Source organism: Peromyscus californicus, unplaced genomic scaffold (genome assembly GCF_007827085.1).
Source record: "Peromyscus californicus insignis strain IS unplaced genomic scaffold, ASM782708v3 Scaffold_16__1_contigs__length_79575227, whole genome shotgun sequence".
NCBI classification, from domain to species: Eukaryota; Metazoa; Chordata; class Mammalia; order Rodentia; family Cricetidae; genus Peromyscus; species Peromyscus californicus.
In genome coordinates, this window is record NW_026294458.1 from 42,079,777 (window position 1) to 42,098,672 (window position 18,896).

The following is an 18,896-nucleotide window of genomic DNA, read 5'->3' on the forward strand; positions in this document are numbered from 1 at the left end:
CTAGACTTGGTTAACTGAAGACTATATTGTATCCATAGATTTCTTTCCCTGTCTATGATTAAGCTCAAAAGTCAGGTCAGAAATTATTCATTACTTGCTTGGACTTGCATAACCTCCTATCATTCTCTCTTACAACAGAGCCATCAAATCCAATTTCCACACTGATTTAAGATTGAAACTTAAATAATATACCACCACCTTTCACCACCATTCCAAATGCAAACTATCTTCTTCTCCTTGTTCCTCACATAACAACTAATATTCTTAATAATCCTAGATCCTATGTTGAGAAATAGACATAATAATTAGCTGAACACAATTAAGAGGATTTTTCATTATATCTGTATGTCATTTTACTGCACTGTTAATTGCTTCCTGGTTCTTCTATATCTTAGTAGATTGAAAGAAGCTCAGTTATTGATTATGTAAAGTGCAATATTTTTGTTTCTAACTACAGGAAAATTCAACCTCACCAATTCAGAGTCCCAAAGGGTTTGATTTTACCATTCAATCATTTTCCCAACTTGACTTTCTATGGTGTATATTTTCTCATCTGAATAAAGCCAGAAGAAAATACTTGACCATGGGTTTTGTACATGAAATGACTATTGGCTAGAAATTTAAGTGGCATATGTTATTCTCAATTAAAAACTAAAAAAATCTGACAATATGGAAGGATATATTTCTACAAGAGAAAACATAGATACTAATCAGATGATAGTTTTTCTACTGCATTTCCTCTGCCATTTACCTGTTATCCTGTTTTCTCACTTACAATACACTCTCAAGTCCTTCAATGTACAAAATACTAAAAATGGATTGGCATCCATTCTTTATTTAGGTATCAAATGCATGATATTTATGTCTCATGTTTTTATTAAATTGCCAAAGTACAATTTCTGTAGGATGTCATTTTCTTATAATGACATTTATATTGTCATTATAAAGCATATGAATGTTTAAAAATATCCAAATTATATGTCTGGTCCATTAAAAGCAATGGATAGATTTACCTTTCTGCAAAATGTTCATTGAATCTTATTTCCTTCTGGAGAAGAACATAATAGTGACATATGCTTCAGTATGCATACAGTTCATCTAGTGAGTGTGAGATGCTACTAATTCTCACTCATGATTTGTATCAAGGATACATCATCCATGTGAATAACTACATGCCTGATACCACATCCTGTACTGAAGTATGCTAGCAGGCTTTATGTATCTGACAGAAAAACACCAAAAGCCGCTGGAAACTACTAATACCAGCCATGAGCTGGCATTAATTCTGTGAAGACTAGGATTAAAAAATAAATACATATATGATGGGAATAAGCATTGTTGTGGCCTTTAAATATTTATGATTCACTGAACTGTGACACTGTAACCCAAAATAGTACACTATACATCACTGTACACAATAAGACAAATTCATGAGACTGAAGCTGTGAAATCCTTCAGTCTTAAAGAAGAAACTCCAAAGGGACTATTTGGGCAGAAGAGTTTATTTAAAAAAGAACTGTTCTAAACAAATAAGAAATCAGGAATTTGCAAGTCCTTTAAAGTCAGGTAAAATTAAAATAAAGCATTGACTTTGTTTCAGGTTCATTTATTTGTCAATCTGGAAGAATTGAATTACTTAAAACTGTTCTCTCATCTTGAATTACAGGGTCAGGTATTATTTCCTTCCTGTTGAGAGGTCCTTACATCTAATTAGACAGGTGTTGGTTACTTACAATATATGAGTGCCATTATTGCACGTTTAAGGATATCTGCCATGCTGGTCATTGTTGTGGTTCATAGTAATCACAGATAAGTAGGGATATTGGTTGCCTCCATATCTTGGAAGTTTTGGAAGCACATTACATTACTATGGAAAGCTATTCCTCAGGGAAAGAGATTTTTGGATCAGATTCATCTCATCTCTTTTGTGTCCTGAGTCCAGAGTGCATGGTATCTTCACCAAGAGAAATTTACCTTCAATATCTAGGAGAAAAGTAAGGGCAGCATAAATAGCCTATATTGTTTTAGGAATCTCTTGGAGTGCCCTGACAAATACCTGGAAAGGAAGATTCTCTCTCCTGAGGTCATGAGAAAAGTCTAAGTTCTTAAAAATAATGTCATATTCTTTAGATCTTTGAAGTGTTTAAAGATTGCCAATCTACATTTATTCTCCATCATTTCTGTATCATATTTTCCTTTCTTCTTTTAGAAAGAGATTGACTATGACCAATAACAACTTTTAACCAAATCCCCTAAACAAAGACAAATATTCATAATCCCATTTTTGAGAATGTAGACATAGTTTTCCAGGCTACTTTCTGTTGATTTGGGGCACTGTTAATCTTATGTGGACCCTGAGAAAATTTAGGATTATAGTCAAGTCCTGAATGGAGCAGTCTGTGAGGCTGGATCATCTCAACCAGGCGCCTTGAAGCCTTTCTGGATTCAGAACTCAGAGGAAACTGCAACAAGGGTACTCTGAAATGTTGGATAATCTGGGCCATCTATTCCTATTGGAGATTTTTCAGATTTTTCAAATCTGATATTTCTTAACACAGAAATAATCCACAGCCTCTCATTTCCTATGTAAACAAAAGCATAACCTCTTCTCCAAAGTAACACATCTTTTGACTTAAATTTTGGAGTCAAGGCATTTTCAAAATATATAGATTGGATTAATGCAGCAACATTTATAATGAAATGTCTCTTAGCAGCTATTGCTCCTCCCTCAGATGTCAAACAATTCAAAGACAACACAATAACGTACAGTATCCAGACTCTCTTGTATTTTCCATTTTTATGAGGTTTTTTTTAATATCATTTTACTCCTCTTTTAAGGACTTTACTTATTATTTTAAAACTATATATTTCTCCTTTTTTGACTGTCTTCTTTTATCTCCAAAGCCTACATATATTTTCAAACACATTGTGAATCATTTAGAGTTTATTGGATTTTTTTTTTTTGGTCTGAATCTGTCTTTACTGCATATCTCTATCTTTCTCTGACCACATGAGCATTTAATATGCTAAGCAGGCATGGCTAGGTTAAAGCAGCTGTCTCCACCCCATTCCTTGGCTTCCTGAGAGTCCAGCTTCATGGTGAATATACTGGCAGGAACCATGTGTATCACCCCCAACTCTGGGGAATCTTTAGGTCCATGTAGCTACCAAGTAGCATGCCACCAGCTGTTCATAAACACCATATAAGTGGTTGGCAGCAGGGTCTCTTAAAAGAGCCATGATAATTTTGCCACTAACACTGAGTCAGAAAATTGTCTCTTAAAGGAGCCATGCCTTTGCTCATGTCCTTCACCAGCAAACAGATACCACTGGAGAAAAAACAGTTACCAAGAAGCTGAGTTTGACTCTGCTTTTAAGCTGAAGGTTTCATGTGGAAATTCTTGCCAAATGTTTGGGGCACCATATGTAGGCAGAGGTTTTTGTGTCTGGCCAGCAATGATACAGAAATGATGGTGGGAAAGGCGGTAGATCATTAAATCTACTTTAATCCAAACAACAATTGTTAATCTTACATATTTTACATGAGATGAATTTTAGTTTGCTGATACAAATTTAAAGTTAATTTTGCTATACTGTATGTATATGACTACTTTTGTTTAGTCTATTATGTTTATGCAGTGCATTAAAAATGTAATATATATTAGGAAATATGGATTAATAGTCATCTATAATAGCAAACATAGTCATGTTAGGTATGTTTTCACGATTATACAGAGATATTTCAGATAGATAGACAATCTTCAAACACTTCTAAGACCTACAGAATATGGCATTTAAATTGTTTTAAGAACTTAGACTTTCCTGGACAGTGAGACACGTCTGCTCCTGGTAGCAACAATTACTTCAGAGAGGATGATGAGCATCGAAGAAACTCCATATAGAATTTATTTTCTTTATGACAAAAGCTAGCCATGTGGATGTAGAAAGTGCCATTATGTTGACTGCTGACAGTATTATGTACAAATTGAACAAGCAGGGTACAAAAGAAAGTGACTGCAGAATTTTGCCAAGACAAGGTGAGACTGTCCTTCAAAAATCCTGCTTCATAGATAAGCCTATCAGATATATTAGGCCTGGAGGCTGAAGAAGGATGCCCTAACTTTGCAGAGAAATTTTGGGTGACTGTCCAGGAAGACTGATGTCCCTGTCATTGGTGACATTTCATCCTTCTGGGGTCTTTGATGGAGTCGAAAACTAAATAGTTATAATTATAGTTTTCCTTAGTTATAATAGAAAGTAAATTATATACATAACTTTAGACTCACCAAGATAAGATAGATATTTAAGTATTTTCTCTAATTTTGCCAAATACAAATGGATTAGATAGTGTTACTGTAATTCTTACTTAATAACTGTTTTTGTTATATATAATGTTACTATGTTAAAGTTAAAACCTTCCTTTTCAATTAGACAAAAAGGAAGAAATACTATGGAAAAACATCCTTCTGTATGCTATGAATATGTATTGCTATCATTGGTTAGTAAAAAGCTGACATGCTGGTAGCCAGGCAGAAAGTATATGTGGGACAGCCAGGCACAGAGGATTCTGGGAACAGGAAGGGCAGAGTCAGGAGTCACCAGCCAGACACAGAGGAAACAAAATGAGAATGCTGCACTGAGAAAAAGTATCAAGCCATGTGTCTAAAGCTAGATAAGAATTATGGGTTAATTTAAGTATAAGAGCTATTTAGTAATAAGCCTGAGCTACCAACCAAGCATTTATAAGGAAGATTAAGCCTCAGAGTCAATTATTTGGGAAACAGCTACTGGGTATTTGAGAATAGGCAGGTGGGAGAGAAATGTTCTACCTACATTTATTCATATAAAGAATAGAGATTCTGATCTAGGAATCCATGAATTGAAACTGGTTAAAAATACAAAAGTAACCACCATTGCAGGATAGCTCTTACAATGACAATGATTATGGCGGTATTGATGATTTTTGAACATAATGAGAAATTCCTGAAAACAGCAATTCATTGGCTAAAATTGTTTATTTTATACCATTTTCCAAAGTAACATATGTTCTTTTTTTGATGTTTTCAGAACTTTATCAACCAAAACTTTATAATCAAAATTCAATTTATATTTTAAAAAAGTCCATGTGTTTGGTAATCTTCATTTTCATGACCTAAATGGATTTGTCTGCTAATGAAAGTCTCAGAATTGGTCTAATTTAATAATTCTCCAAGTATTTCTTTAATGCTTTTCAACAGCCACTCATTCATCAAATCATAATCATCACTCACAGACTGAGTGGAAGGATTCAGTGTCCTGACCTCTGTATCTATAATGTGTGGTATTATCAGAAGGATGATTGTTTATTTTTCTATCTCTGCCAGAGTACAGAGTTAGTGGCAAGCTATAGTAATGCCCTTATAACATGTAACAAGACAGCATAGCATTACTGAGAATATTACACAGTTCATACAGAAATCATAAATTAGAACTGCAATATGACAAACAACACTGGGTATAGATCACAAATACGGAATCAATACTTTAATGATATTTGTGCTCTGGTATTCATTTTAGTACTGAACACAACAGCAATTATAGAAAGAAAAGCCATAAACATCCAGCAATAATCATATGGAAAGTGTATTTGAATATACAACTGACTATTATTTAGGTTTTAAAAAGAGAGTTCCTTCTATCAGCCACAATGTAAATAAAATGAGTGATAGTGTGCTGAGTGAAATAAGACAGAAATGGAAATAAAACTATTGCATGACCTATTTTACAAATAGATTCTTTTAAATAAAAGAATGTAAATATGCAGATATAGAAAATACAAGTTTAGCCTAAAATCAGGGGAGAATAAGGGAGTAAGAAGGAGAGCAACAAGACAGCAAGTGTAAGGCCAACATGCTTTGAGGCCTAGAGCAAAACATAGTAAAAAGCCAGTGAAATTGTATAGTAATCATGGTTTTGTTTTAACAATAAGTTCTTAGTTTTTCTTGTCAAAGAGTATATGAATGACGACAGACATTTTAATTGTATTAATATTCTTTTCCAGAGTAGAAATTTTCTATCTGTATGCTATAACATCATATAATGAACCTCAAACATATACACTATAAATTTTATTTTTAAAAAATTGTTGTCTAACTCTGCTCAGAAGGACATAAATACTATTTATTGGCTCCAAATATAGCACTGCAAACTACTCCAGTCCATCTTAGTAAAAGAATGAGCTTTTTGGCATGTGTGTGAGGGTTTACTTACAGGAGCATCACAGAAAAGATCCAATCCATCTGGGTGACTACTTGATAGAAGTGGTATTTGGGGGCCCCACATTTAGTGAATATTCCACCATCTTTCTACCCTAGCATATGCCAAACACACATGTACCTGAGATGCAAAAGGAGCAGTGGGTAGAATCTTAGACAAGTGTCTGCTGACCCTCCCTCACTTCCTTCAATTAAAGTCTTAGTAGATTCATTGCTATTACCATAGAATGAACTATCACTGTGTTGGTGTGCTTATTTTATTGCAAATGAAAAAAATAAACTAGGCATTCTGTTGGTCACCAGAGCACCATCTCTTCCTTGATGGCAATAATCATGCAAGTCTCAGAGAGATCATTTTTCCAAACACTGAGTGCCATAAACACTTGAAAGTATACAAGTCATCAAAGAAGTTAGCATTAATGCAATGAAGAGAATGATAGCCAAAGAATAAAAGATCTACAGAGAAGAGATTCTCAAGCAAAATCAAGGTGTATTTCCTTTCAAAACCCTTCATCAAGAGTGACAAAGGAGTCTTTGTCCTTGAGCTCCAACAAAGCTACTCAAAAATTCTACAACTCCAGATTTAAATGTAGCAAGGTAAAATTTGTATTATAGAGTTTGAGCATTGCATCTCTAGAGCAAAAATAACTTTGACTATCTTCAGTCACCTTAATAATCTTTAACGCCTCACTTTGTATCTAACCTAACATCCTTACAATTCCCACATAAAATATTTGGAATGTATTAACATGGTTCTGCAAACCAATGAGTTAATCTAAAATTGATTATCAAATTCCAGATTTCTGATGACTTAAGAAACTCCATAATTAAAGGTTTTCATCCAAGTAGGTGGTATTAGGATCTTTTTCTTCTATGGTCTACCTTAACAGAGATCATGACATTTAGGGATATGCCTACATATGTCTTCTTATGTTTGTTCCATGTTCTCATTTCACTAAAATGCTTATAAATCAGCACTCTTATAAATTTAGATTTTTAAATCACCTCAAATTCCCTTTCATTTGTAATATGACTAGATTATTTCCTGCTCTACCAACATCAACAAGCAAGCTTTTGCATCAGTTCAAACACACCAGTGAAGAGTTAAATAACAGTAACTACCAAGGAGAGGAAAGTTTATCAATGTAGCCATGTTAATGTGTAAGTAACTCAAAGTACATCTTTAGGAGACTGACATGAGCTTTGAATTTGAATAGAAAAAAGTTGAGACAAAGTTAAAAGAGATCTACATAATTATGCATGCTGTTCAAGATGTGGGCACATTGACCAATGTTTCTGTTCTGACCATACAAGGTGAGAAGTCCCTACTACTCAAAGGGACAAACTGGTTTCAATGGATGATTCCTGATTCCCAGAGTGCAGACTCTCCTTCAGAGAAAATTACCCCTATATGGAAGATAGTCCATCTTGTGAAACTTTCCTATTCCTGGATTACAATGTGACTGAAGATTTGAAAGAGCTTATCTCTCCACACTTCAGTTTTAAAGGGACATGAAATGAGCAGTATGAACAGCTATGATTCACAGGCCTATAGAATCAACAGGAATCTGACCCAAAGTACAAAGATGCAGTTACCTTATAGGCCCAAATGAGAAGGTGATGTTTTTAACAAGGGCAGCTTCTGAGTTCCCATTATATTTAGACTTAAAACTTTTTTAAAAATTAGATAAATTTCTTTTTATCTAAAGAAAGAAATATACCTATGACTAGAACTGTGAATGTTGTTTTTCCTGTTAAAGGTACTAAAAATTTATATTACATTGTTAGATGAGCTTTATGCATACAATACAACAAGAACAAGAGTAGAAATGTATGTACAGTATGTTCTAACAAAAATAACCTTAAATTTGTATCAATATACAAAAATCCATATCAATGTAAAATATTTAAAACTAGCAGTTGCATTTTTGGTTTAAAAGTAGATTCAGTAATCTATCTTTTTTTCCTATGTCTATATCCCACTTATTTCTTTTTAGAACAAGATCCCTGAATTTACTCTTTTGTTAACATTTTTTCCTGACCATTACCAATAACAACTTGTAACTAAGCCCTCTAAACAATGACAAATATCCATAACCCACTGAAAAATTAAAAAAAAATTAAAAAAACACCCATCCCACCTCTTGGTAATATGGGCATCATATTCTTAAAATTACTTTTTACTGTCTGGGGGTGACAACATCTTTAGAGGACCCCAAAAAAATGCATTAATTGTAAAGTCCTGGGAGCTAGCTGGATTTGTTATCCAGTCTCTGTGTAATGGGAAAGTGCAGGGCTTGTCTCAAATCCTGGCTAGAGTAGTCTGTGAGGATAGGCCATCTCAGCTAGCCACCTTGAAATTGTCCTGAACAGTTTGTAGCCCAAAGCCAATCTTTGGGTACTGTTCAATCAGCTTAGTGGCATTACCAAAATCCAAGTGGAATCATCATTATAGGGCCCCATCATATTTTTGGAGGCTTCAGAGATTGCTATTAGGAAAGTTTATCATTCACTGTAGAAAACTTAAACATCATTAATATCAAAACAGAAAGTTTAAATTTTAAGGTAGTACTATACCTAAAGAAAAGATTTAAAGAGTCAAAAAATAAGTTTGAGGGGTAAGAAATTTGTGACAATAATAGTCCCTCAATTTTGGTTTTCTTCTGTCACATATCTAAGATAATATCTTCCCTCTGCATTAAAATCCCTGTAGGGGAATGTATAGAGAGTAAAATAACCAGGTGCAATCAAGCTATGGATCCAAATGATACACATGTGCATCCTGTAATTTCTTTTCCATTAAAGCCAATTCTCTCTCACCGTCAGCTGATAATTCTCTACTTAAGTTCTTGTCACATTTTAAGGTTTGAAACAAATTACTCAATTCCTGAGTTGTTAATCCAATTGTAGGCTATAGCCAGTTAGTGTCTCCCAGTAATTTTTGAAAGTCATTAAGAGTCTGCAACTGATCTTTCCTAATTTGTTCCTTTTGGAGTTGAATTTTTTGTAAACCTATTTTATATCCTAGGTAATAATAATAATAATTAATAATATTAATAATAATTAATAGAATCTCCTCTTTGTATTTTTTCAGGAGCAATTATAATCCCCAACAAGGCAAATTTTTCTTTGTTTCTTCAAACATTTTCTCTAAAGTATTTAGATTTGAATCAGCTAATAAGATATTGTCCATACAGTGGTAAATTATAGATTGAGGAAACTGTACAACAGTCATTTCCAATGGCTGTTGTACAAAATATTGGCACAGGGTGGGACTATTTGACATCCCTTGTGGGAGAACCTTCCATTGATATCTCTTAATAGGATGAGAAATATCATAAGTAGACACTATGAAGGCAAATTTTTCTCTATCTTTTTCTTGTAAATGTATAGTGAATAAACAGTCTTTTAAATCAATAACTATAACAGACCATCCTTTAGGTTATAGAGAATGCAGGGGAATTCCAGGTTATAAAGAACCCATAGACTGAGTCACCTGATTAATAGGCTTTTAGATCTGCTACTATTCGCCAGTTTCAAGATTTCTTTTTAATTAAAATATTGGAGAATTCCAAGAACTATTTGATTCTTCAATATGTTGAGCATTTTGTTGCTTCTGTACCAACTGTTCTAAGGCCTGTAATTTTTCTAATGTCAAAGGCCATTGTTCCACCCAGATAGGTTTGTCAGTCAGTTTAAAGGTAGGGCTGTTGGTACCTTTGAAAGATCAACAGTTGTTGTGCCCCATTTTTGTACAACCTGGATGGCCAGTGACTGTTCTTTGTAATATGTTCTAGTATTTTTCTCAGAAACATGTCAGTTTACTGTTTATTTATGAGATTGGAGGAATGTTAATTTGAGTATTCCATTACTGTAACAAATCATGTCCCCATAAATTCATTACTATATTGGCCACATATGGCTTTTATTTTCCTCTCTGTCCTTCTGGCCCTATACATTCAACTTATCTCATGCATTGTTTTACCTGAGATAAAGTTCCAGTCCTTAAAAGCTGAACATTTACCTTCTGAAGAGGTCAATTTGGATGCCAATATTTGGGTGCAATTATTGTTACATCTGTCTCCTGTGTCTTAAGCCCTACAATTACAATATCTTTTATTCGTACCTTTAGCTTTGGTCTTGATAACTTATACAAGTCTGCCAAAATATTCACTTTATGGTTTCCCCTGAATTTTTTTAATCTTTTAAAGCTATTCTTTTTTCCAGAGCAGTACAGCTTTTCACAATAGGCATTAGATCCTTTAATTGCTCTGGGGAGGAGTTTCCTCCACTGCGACAGGGAATAACTAAACCAAATTTGACATGGGGGCCTGTAAGAGGCCCCCAAGGCATTTCCTGATGGCAAATTGTTTCCCTGTCTGTCTCTTGTTGATCTGCATTTATTGGTGCAATCTGGTCCTTTGCCACCCCTTCTGCATACTCCATAAGGCAGGGGCCTTCTGTTTGGATTATTCCTAGAAAAAACATTATTTCTAGGAGTGCCTTGTCTACAGTCCCTTTTTAAGTGACCTTGGTTGCTACAATTAAAATGCCTGACATTTTGATTTTTCTCCAAGCCTCTAGAAATCACATCTCCTATCTAAGCATCATCATGGTTATGAAAGTCAATATTGAGTGTCTCTTGGATCCATTCCTTTATGAGTGCTGATAGTGCCTTTAAAGGCCTAATTATCCCTTTGCATTATGAACTGGCATTTTCAAAAGCCAAAAATTCAATTATTATTTATCTAGCTTCTAAATTTGGTATCATCCTATTTACAACTGAATTCAATCTTTGTAAAAATAAAAATCAGTAAAGGTTTCTTTTGGGCCCTGTATAACTTCAGTAGGTGACTCAGTTCTCTTTCTAACTTCTTCAATTCTATTCCAAGCATTCAAAGCTGCCGCACACCATACAGCCATGGTATATTCATCATATATAGATTGTCTTTGTACAGCCACATAATTGCCCTCTCCAAGAAGTTGGCCTAGGGGGATTTCAATACCTCTAGCCCTACTTCATTGTTCAATGGTCCTAGCCTCATCTTTCCACCAGCTCCTCCACTCTATTTGAGGACCAGGTCCCAATACTGCTGTAACCAAGTATTTCCAGTATCATGGAACAATTATTTTACTAGTTGACCATAAATTTATCATCTGCTTCACAAAAGGTGAATGCATACCCTAAGAGACTATGACTTTCTTAAATATCCTCAAATCTAACTTTGCCACAAGAGTCCAGTGAGTGCTTCCATAGTCTTGGGGATATCTGTCATTTGGTGGTTGTTCCTGTATGGAAACTGGATAAATTTAAGGTTGGTTGTTTGATAACCCTGGGCTATTCCTCTCTAATTTTGTAATGTAATGGCGATGTTGGTTCTTTAAATTTCTCTGTTTCTGTGTCTGAATATCTCTTTTATTTGTGTTAGTAAGTTTTTCTAAGGTATGTAACATTTGAATAGTAAGTTTTTCTAAGGTTTGCATATTATCAGTTACCTTTTGCTCTCTTCAGCAGTAAATATTTCTATAACTTTTATCTTATCAGTCAAAATTGTGTTAATCGCCTTAGTAATTATTTGCAAGGCTTTCACATTATCACTAGTAACCTTTCAAAGGCTTGTCTCTTTTGAATATTAACTTTTTCTAAGGTTTGCATATTATCAGTAGTAACCTTCTTGAAGGCCTACTGTATCTTGGCACTCATATCAACCAACTTTTTTAGGGATAAAACAAGAATTATCAAGCCAATAATGATTAGAATTAACATTATGTAAATCACAGCTAAGTTAATTATCCCCTCATTTAATTGCTCCATTTTTAAATCATCCAGTGTGTAATCATACAGAGACCTAACTCCCTCCATCATAATATTGCTTCACATTTTTTAATATAGGGAAAAACTCTTTTTATCTAATTTCTCCTTTAAGAATTCCTAATTGTCTCACCAAATCTGCTGACGCTGATGGTGAAATGTGAAGTGTAGCACATCTGAGCAGAGATCATAGGTGGTGCTCAGCCTGGCTGAGGTCAGCTGCTGCTCATTGTGTGTCAGCAGCCTGAGGAGGGGGTCCAGGGAAAGCCCACAACCCATGGGAAAGAAGAAGCCAAAGAGCAAACCCACTGCATGGGGGAACGTGCAAAATCAGCTAACTCCAGTGGTGTTTGGAGCCCAAGTGCCTGTGGCATTTGTTGTCAAGAGGCTGAAACAGAAAAATCCCAGACTCACTCAAAGTGCTCAGAGGAAAAAAAGTAAAACCTAACCAGTGGGGTGGTCACTCTGGAAGGAGCCTTCACATGCAGCGTAGGCCTCTGCCAGTGGCTACAAAGCCAAGGGCAAGTGGCTTTTTTGTGAATTCGTGCTCTATGTGTGGTACCACATGAAGTGAGATCCTAATTAGTATTATCAATAAAAACCAGAAAAATATCAGGGTAATAACCTGAAAGATCAGAGAAGCAAAGGAGCATCCTCTAGTGACATCTTACCTCTTCAAATCCTCAGACTGAAAGGGGACCAAGATCCTGTCTCTATTTCTCCCTTATATTCCTGTCTCCAGCTCCTGAGTGCTGGGATCAAACATATTAGCCTCCAAAGTGCTGAGATCAAAGTTGTGATCTTCCAAAGCTGGCGTTAAAGGTGTGAGCCACTCAAATGCTAAGATTAAAGGCATGTGCCACCATCACCTGGCCTCTATAGTTAACTAATGCCTAGCTCCACCCTCTGATCTACAGGCAAGCTTTATTTGTCAGAAAACAAGCAAAATATCATACAACTTGTCAAAAAATAAACATTAAAAAAGAATAAAATGATTAATAACTAAATGTTATTCTGCTATACATGTAGATCAATGCCTTATCCAGTCATCATAAGAGTGGCTTCCTCTGAGAGCACATGGAAACATGTTCATAGACCCACAGCCAGACATTATGCAGAGAGAGAGTGTAATTGGAAGTCTCCATCAGATCCCTCCTCTCAGAGTTCAGGCAATCCCCTGAAAGAGGATGTGGAAAGATTTTCAGTCAGAAGGGATGAAGACCAGAAGACCAAGTTCCTCTGAATTCTTTAAGCTATGAGCTCACAGAGACTGATGTAGGAAGCACAGGGCCTATATCAGTCTGCACTAGGTCCTTTGCATATATTATAGCTATTAGCTTTGTGTTTTTATAGGACTCCTGACTATGAGAAAAAGTGGGTCTCTGACTCTTGTACTTGATCTTGGGACTCTTTTCCTTCTGTGGGGTTGCTGTGCCCAGCTTCTTATGAAAATTTTTGTATCATCTTTTGTATTATATTTCGACATTTTTTTATTGTTATCTACTAGAAGCTTGTTCTTTTCTAATAAGAGGCAGAAAGGGAGTGTATCTGGTGGGGCAGAGGTGGGGAGATACTGGGAGGAGTAGAGGGTACAGAAACTATAATCAGGATGTATTATATGAGAAAAGTCTATTTTTAATCAAAATAAAGACAGAATAGGACCATCAAATGTAGAAAGAAATATAAAAATGATAGTTGTGAAACATATTTTGATTAAGAATAACAGAAAAAAGGAAGCATTTTGGAATGGAAAATAATTTTAGATTGCAAATTAGTTTGTCTCTAACAGTAAAGGATTTTTCTAAAATGTAAGTGCATAAGGATGAAACTGGAAGGGTTAACTCTGTTGTACATTGCATAAAAGATAAAATGTAAAGATAGTGTGTATATGATTAAGTTCACTAAATTAAAGGCTAGTAAATATTCCTAAGGTCAAAATTAAATAAAAATTAATCCTGATTTTCACTTACAAAATTAAGGTTTTATGTTTATTTTAAAAGAAAAAAACTAGCTTGAAAAACAAAGATTTTTACATTCTATTCATCCATGAAGTGGATTATTTGAAACAGACTGAGTAGAATTTATTCAAGTACCATGAGGACATCATTAAAATGTCTTAATGCTAAATTCATATGTTTCCTATAGGGTTGAAATCTTCCCTAGTCAGAATGTCATTGCCTCAACAGTAGAGAATCTTATGCTTGGAACAATTTTTCCTGCTTGAAGAACTCTTGCTAAATTATATATTTTTGAGTGTGTTGTCTTTGTTGCTGTTTTCCTATTGTTTTGTTTTATGAGGAAAAAAATGAATTTGAGTAGATAAGGAGGTGAGGTATATCTTAGAAGTGATGGGGGAGGAATAGAATATAGCAAAAATATATTGTATGAAAACCTGTAAAATTTTTAAAAATTGAATTAGTTTTGAAATGATTCAGAATTGTTATATTAAAATACTTTAAACTATTTTACTTATTTAAAAGTTAAAATTTGCTAATTTTAATAAATGTGACAGAAATATCTACCTCTTAAAAGTACTGTTAAACCTCACATAAATGGTGATTTGAGGGCTAGGAAGATGGATCAATAGGTAATAGGGTTTACTGTGCAAGAATGTTGTGCAAACCTGAGTTTGAATCCCCAGTATCCATGTAAAAAGTCAGGATCACCAGTAACCAAAGCCTAGTAGGGGCTGGAGACCAGAGTACCACTGGGACTTGCTGGACAGGACCCTGACATTAAGTGGGAGATCCTGTCTCAAAACCACTAAGTTGGAATGAGAAAGCAAGATAACTGATATGTTCTTCTGGCCTCCATATCTCTCTCTCTCTCTCTCTCTCTCTCTCTCTCTCTCTCTCTCTCTCTCTCTCTCTCTCACACACACACACACACACACACACACACACACACACACACACACACACATTCTGTGAGCAATGAGCAAAATTACCACATAGATTAAGGGCTTCACTTAAAATCAAAACTTTCTGAGCAGCAAATATGGAATATATGTTTCCCTGTGATTATGACAAATAAACTTACATTTGCCACTTTTAACCATTAAATAAAAATGCATTAAAAGTAGTAAAACATATTGAGCATATTTGGAAAGCATAAATGTATTTTAAACAAAGGATTTATACAAATATAGGATTTCCTCTGCAAATAGAAATTCAAACTACTATTAAAATTTATACATCTGTAAACACTAAAGTTTGTTATGTTACAAAGTGATTTAATTTTCTGAGTTAATTTTAATCTATCTGTATGGATTTAAAATAATAAATAATTGATATCTGCCTTTAAAATGTGCATTAATGATTAGGAAATCTATATTTCTATGACAATAACACAGACTAATTACATTTCATTATTTAGCAGTATATTAGCCTACTATATGTGGTAATACAAGATTAGAAATTTTGATGTATTTAAATATTAAACACCAAATAATTTTCTGACAAGCATTTATGGCTCTATGAGCTTTCTCAGAGCACCTAAAACTTCCTTGTTTCTTAAGCTGTAAATAAAGGGGTTTAGCAGAGGAATCACAATAGTGTAGAACAGGGAATATATCTTATCCTTATATTTACTTGGACCAGACCCAGGGCTCACATACATAAAGAAAAGAGTGCCATAGAACAAAGAGACAGAGAGCAGATGGGCACTGCAGGTAGAGAAAGCTTTGCTTCTGCCCCTCTCAGTCTTCGTTTTCAGGATCGAAAAGAGGACACAGGCATAGGAGACTATGATACTCATAAAGGTAATAGCTTGTATGACAGCAGCAAAAATGAAAACCACTAATGCATTTATAGATGGGTCAGTGCAAGAAAGTGTATAAAGTGGCAAGATCTCACAGTAGAAATGATCTATTATATTGGACTTGCAAAATGTTAATCTAAATAATAGTCCTACATGGACAAGTGGATGCAGAAAACCAATCATGTATGAAACACTTATCAGGCAAGTGCACACTCTGTTGGACATCACCACAAGATAGAACAGAGGGTTGCATATGGCAACATAGCGGTCATAGGCCATTGCTACCAGGAGGAAGCATTCTGTAGTTGCACTGGATCCAAAAACATAATATTGGGCCATGCATTCCAAGAGGGAAATCATTCTACCACTGTCTAAGATATTGACAAGCATCCTGGGAGTCACTGAGGATGAAGTACAGGCATCAGCAAAGGCTAAACTTCCAAGGAAAAAGTACATAGGAGTGTGAAGATGGAGATCCTTCCAGATGAGAAAGATTAAACCAAGGTTGCCCACCATGGTGATGACATAGATGAAGAAGAACACCAAGAAGAGGGGGACTTGCAGCTCTGGACGATCTGTTATTCCTCTGAGAACAAACTCAGTCAGCAGGGTCCTGTTTCCTTCCATCACACCACTTCAGGCTGCTCACTGAAAAGAGATTTAGATGAATAAATTATGACCAAGATTAAAATAAGATAGAGTTGATGTCAGCATCACATCTTATCTCTCAGATGCTCAATAATCAACCCATGTGAGAATGGAATATTTGTTTTTACAAATACACCTAACATACAAAGATTTTTAGAATGATTTTGAGGTACAGCAAATTTTAATGATATGTTTTTATGAGAAATATTAAGGAATCGCCTAAAGACACCAATAAGGTCTTAGAGTCCTGTCATAGTCACTCTAAGTTATATAGATAGCTGTTATGTTTTATACACAAGAATGGAAAATATTTAATGCATATGCATAACAGTTACTTCAAACAATCCTGATAAAAGTACAAAACCGCACAATTAGTTTCTCAACTACTGCTTACATTCTTTATACTGAATAACAAAAACAGAAAAAAACTTTAGTTTTAATAATATATATCATTGTTTCCTAAGACAAACAAAATGATAATAAATAAAACTCTTATTTCAGATAAATTTTTTTAAATTTCTTCTCTAAAATTATATTGACCAATCATTGGCTCATTTAGGAAACTAATTATTTGATATCTTCTATATTATTATACTGCCATTCTTAGCTTATGACATAGAATCAATAACTGAGGTGATATAACTAAGAAGTTAAAATAACTGTTATAAGAGGAAACACACATGCTCATACATACACTAGTGATTTGTTTGCATATTAAAGATCAATACGAGAACTGTCCTTACACTTGCCAGTTCTAAAAAGTATTCAGCTGACAATGTCTTCTAATAGTTTAATTACACATGTTTCTAAAAAGATTGTGGCAATTCTCCAGTTGCTCCTATAATAGTACAAAAGGGGTTTTCAAAGTTAGAATATAACATTTAAAAAAGAGGCCACAACTCTGCAACAAATGACTTCATGTAAATAAGGAATGCTGAGTGGGAAAAACAGTCTTCTAATTGGAAGAACATACTGATTGGTTATCCAATACTAAATGACCTTGAAAACACATACATGAAAGTACATTGTATACAACATTGATTTTATGTACTAATTATGTATAAATATACTTATAAAACTAGGAATATATATATATATATGTATGTATGTATGTGTGTGTGTGTGTGTGTGAATAACAGCCATTAAAGAAAAAGAAGCCATGAATTGGGAATAGAGCAGAGGTAAGGAATATATGGGAAGGGTTGAAGAAATGAAGGGGAGAAATGATTAAACAAAATATAATTTTATCTCAAAAATAAAATAAATTTATATAGAGAAATAAGACACAGTAGGAAGAATTCCAAGTGTCATAATTACATGTATTACATTTAAGTGTTCAAATTGTAAGTTTTATTTAAATAGAAAATCAGATGAGGAGAACATAATAAAGCAAATGTCTATGACAAAGATAAACAAGGCAAATTAGACTCTTAAAAATATTTGAAAGTTTTACAGACTGGAAAAAGTAAAAAGAAGATCCTAAAAAGAATAATCTTGAGACAGTAAAAAATATATGGTTATGCTAAAGTATTTTCTCTGAAACAAGGTATGTATACGTAGAAATTATTCCTTTTCATTTTTTTGTTGAGAATGTGAAACACAAACTTTATTTGGGGTTTGACTGAGCACAATAGCACATTAAATAACAGAAAAGCTGGTGATAAGTCTAACAATTATTCAGGTATTCTACACTAAATCTCCAAAGGCATCAGGTTATCCATATTAAATACCTTATTAAATATCCTTATTGAATACCAAGAATTCAGCAGTGAAAGTGACTCTTTAGATATCTGATTTCATCCTTTCTACATATATCTAGGAATACTATCTAAACCATGAACCAGATGAGGACAAACTATCCTAAGATGTCACCACACACTTCTATGGTTCTCAACAGTTGGAAAAAATTTTCTGATACAGGAACATTTATTGTGTCAATGTCAGAATACAATTAATAATTAACTAGCATATTGGTTCCATAGCATTATCTTTTAGGAGTCTTTTTTTTTTAAACTTTCAAAATCTTTGAGTCTCAATTACACTTCCAAATTACTCAGTTATCTTTCATAATCCAAGTCATTAATCTTTTTTTTTAATTTTTCTCTGCAAAGTTTTGGCTTCAGCAAGAAGCATACACTCAGCAATCTATAAGTCTATGGTTTTTATTGATGTCAACAAACAGCATAGAGAAAAGGCTAAGCATAGAGTTCTTCAAACATTCAGATAATTGACTTCAAATTTCTGGTCTACAAACACATAAGTGTGTATACATAAAGATTAAGAGGATCAGACAAGATGTTTCAGGGTTTATCCAATCAGTACTGCTTTCTATTCCATTTTGTAGATAAATCCCCTCAACAGAGATATCCCTTGTAAATTAGCAAAAAACTGTAAGTATTAAAAGATTCTGCTTTAAAAAAATA

At 34.2% G+C, this 18,896-nt stretch overlaps 1 protein-coding gene across 1 annotated transcript; it reads right to left on the reverse strand.

Moving 5' to 3' along the window:
• Positions 1-15,531: 15,531 nt before the first annotated feature.
• LOC128111550 (olfactory receptor 5AC1-like) lies at positions 15,532-16,452 on the reverse strand. The gene has a single exon (XM_052739803.1). It carries the CDS (start codon positions 16,450-16,452, stop codon positions 15,532-15,534), a length of 921 nt encoding a protein of 306 aa, XP_052595763.1.
• Positions 16,453-18,896: the final 2,444 nt, after the last annotated feature.